Genomic DNA, 2,969 nt, shown 5'->3' on the forward strand with positions numbered 1-2,969 from the left:
TAAAAGACACTATTTCGAGCGTGGCCGTTTTCGTGCGGGTGACACGTAAAAGCACCCACTACACTCTCTGAGTGGTTGGCGTTAGGAAGGGCATCCAGCTGTAGAAACTCTGCCAAATCAGACTGGAGCCTGGTGTTGCCATCCGGTTTCACCAGTCCTCAGTCAAATCGTCCAACCCATGCTAGCATGGAAAGCGGACGTTAAACGATGATGATGATGATGATGATTCCGTTGCTTATAATGACGAGGATTCCAGTTGATTCAATCAACAGAACAGCTTGCTTGTGAGATTAACGTGCAAGTGACTGAGCACTCTACGGATATGTGTACCCCTTCTCATACTTCTCAGGGAGACTCTGTGTGACACAAAGTGTGACAAGGCTGGCCCCTGGAAATACAGGTACTACTCATTTTTGCCAGCTGAGGACTGAAGCAATGTGAAATAAAATGTCTTGCTCAAGGAAACAATGTGCTGCCAGGAATTGAACTCATGACCCTACAATCGCAAGCCAAATTCCCTAACCACTAAGCCATGTGCTATATATATATGGGTACATTTGCATGACAGCAGTATATATATAGAGTGGTTGGTATTAGGAAGGGCATCCAGCCATAGAAAACCATGGCAAATCAGACTGGAGCCTGGTGCAGCATTCCAGCGTGCAAGCTCAGTCAAATTGTCCAACTCATGCCAGCAAGGACAATGGATGTTAAATGATGATGATGATGATAATGTCCTAGTGCTTAAGGCGTTGCAGTGAAAGATCCATGGGTGTGATTCCAAGACAGGGAAGTGCATTATGTTTTTGAGCAAAACACTTCATCTCACATTGCTCTGCAATCTCTCTGACATATGCATGGCACACTATGCACCTGTACAGGTAATGTCAGTTTGATGGAGGAAGTGAGCTAATGTAAAACAGCAAACATTTGATCACTATAAACAAATTACCTGTACAGGTCATTCAGCAAGGAATTGCAGAACTGGCTTCCTGGACCCGAGAGACAAACAGTGTTTGTGTGTGTGTGTGTGTTGTGTGTGCGTGTGTGCGTGCACACGCGTATGTGCATGTGTCTGTCTATCTGTCTCCTTGTCTTGACATTGCAAGACAGTTATAGACAAGCAGAGTCCCTTGTTTCTAGTCTACCATGAAAACAAGTTCAGGCATGGGGAAATATTATCTTGCTTGGGAACAGGAAAGGGTTGAGTGACAGGAAGGTATCTGGCCATAGAAAATCTGCCTCAACAAATTCCATCTGACCAACATGAGCACAAAGTAGACATTAAATCAATGATGATGACAATGATGATGAATCATCTGCATGCAGCATTTCCTGACAGATACAAAATAAATTGACCTTCAAGGCCATCAAAGAAGTGAATGACCAGTTTGGCTTTACAAATGTAAATGGCTGAAGAGAATCCATAATTAACAGATTAAAAGATTTTGATTAAATATTTAATACTTTGAGGTGTTAAAGTTTAATAAATCTATAAGTATGGTATCAAGTATATGTTGTACTGTAGTGATGATACAGGTATAATCAAATGTACCTTCAAACTAATTCACTACAATTAAATTTTTGTTGGAGTTGAATCACACAGCATTAAAAACATAATTTAGAGGGAAATTAGTCTAATATTTGTTTTTGTGATAATCCAGCTCTTATTAACCTCTCAACTGTGAAGTTATAGTGAGGGCATTCTTTCTACAACACAAAAAAGATAATAGAAATAATGGTCAGAAATAAATAGTGACAATGCAATATTAGTTTTTATATCAAATATGCATATTTCAATGGTTTTAGACACAGATTAGTGAAATAATTACATCTTTACAGTTATATCTATCTTTGAACATTAATCTTCTTAAACCCAAGCTCCGTTAAACAAGTCTTAATCCTATAATATCATAGCTTTCTTAGACAATCTGCAATCATTAACCACTAACTAAAGATATTTTAGTTCAGTTTTCACCTCCTATTCATATTACATCATTGTATTTATTATCTGAGATATTCCTTAAAAATTTGCTCATTCAAAGTTATTGTCTAGGTGCTGGTGTAGCTGTGTGGTAAGAAATTTGCTTCCCAACCACATGGCTCTAGGTTCATTCCCACTGAGTGGACCTTTGGGCAAGTGTCTTCTACTATAGCCCTAAGCCAACCAAAGCCTTGTGAGTGGATTTTGAAGATGGAAACTGAAAAAATCTCTTCAGATAAATATGCGTATATGTTTGTCCCACCACAGGCAAAAGAGAGTAGGAAAACATGTACCAGAGAACCATGTTAAAAGCACTCCTGTCAGCACCATGTTGGTAACGAAAGAGTTAAATCAGTCTTTCAAAACTAAAACAAGATATATATAAAATATATTAGATATATAAACATATATATAAAAAAATATTAAAATTGCCATCTGTGTATCATATAAAATGTATACACACTGTTAGAAGGTATGAAGCTGAGGAATTGTCTGAGATAAAATCTCTTAACAGACTTGTTGCATTAAAATCACAATTTATATAGGACTGAGATGAATATCATCACCACAGTGGCTCACAAGAACTACAGACACGTTTCATCTTTGTTGAGCTTTCTCAATGCTAAGTACCTGCTTAAATAACACACACACACATACATACACACACACTCATACACACACACACACATAGGGGCAGGTGTGACTGTGTGGTAAGAAGCTTGCTTTCCAACCACATGGCTCCAAGTTCAGTCCCACTGCGTAGTACCTTGAGCAAGTGTCTCTTACTATAGCCTAGGGCAGAAACTGAAAGAAGCTTGTCTCACACATACACACACACATTTCCTCTAATATAATTGGAAACAAATTTGTTACTCACCAATTAAAATCATTTGAATCATTCTCAACCACAAGCCAGAAGTACAAGAAGAAAGTCATATAGATGAAAGTAATTAGGAGAATTACTAGTATGATTAAGTCTTTCTGC

At 38.1% G+C, this 2,969-nt stretch overlaps 1 protein-coding gene across 1 annotated transcript in view; it reads right to left on the reverse strand.

The window, feature by feature from the left end:
• Positions 1-2,961, reverse strand: part of LOC106874500 (glycerophosphodiester phosphodiesterase domain-containing protein 5) — a 28,924-nt gene extending 25,963 nt beyond the window's left edge. The window contains exon 1 of the mRNA XM_014922246.2: positions 2,862-2,961. Within this exon, the coding sequence (XP_014777732.1) occupies positions 2,862-2,920 (59 nt within the window). The 5' untranslated portion in view covers positions 2,921-2,961. The remainder of the gene's footprint in view (positions 1-2,861) is intronic.
• Positions 2,962-2,969: the final 8 nt, after the last annotated feature.

This window comes from Octopus bimaculoides, chromosome 5, assembly GCF_001194135.2.
Source record: "Octopus bimaculoides isolate UCB-OBI-ISO-001 chromosome 5, ASM119413v2, whole genome shotgun sequence".
NCBI lineage: Eukaryota > Metazoa > Mollusca > Cephalopoda > Octopoda > Octopodidae > Octopus > Octopus bimaculoides.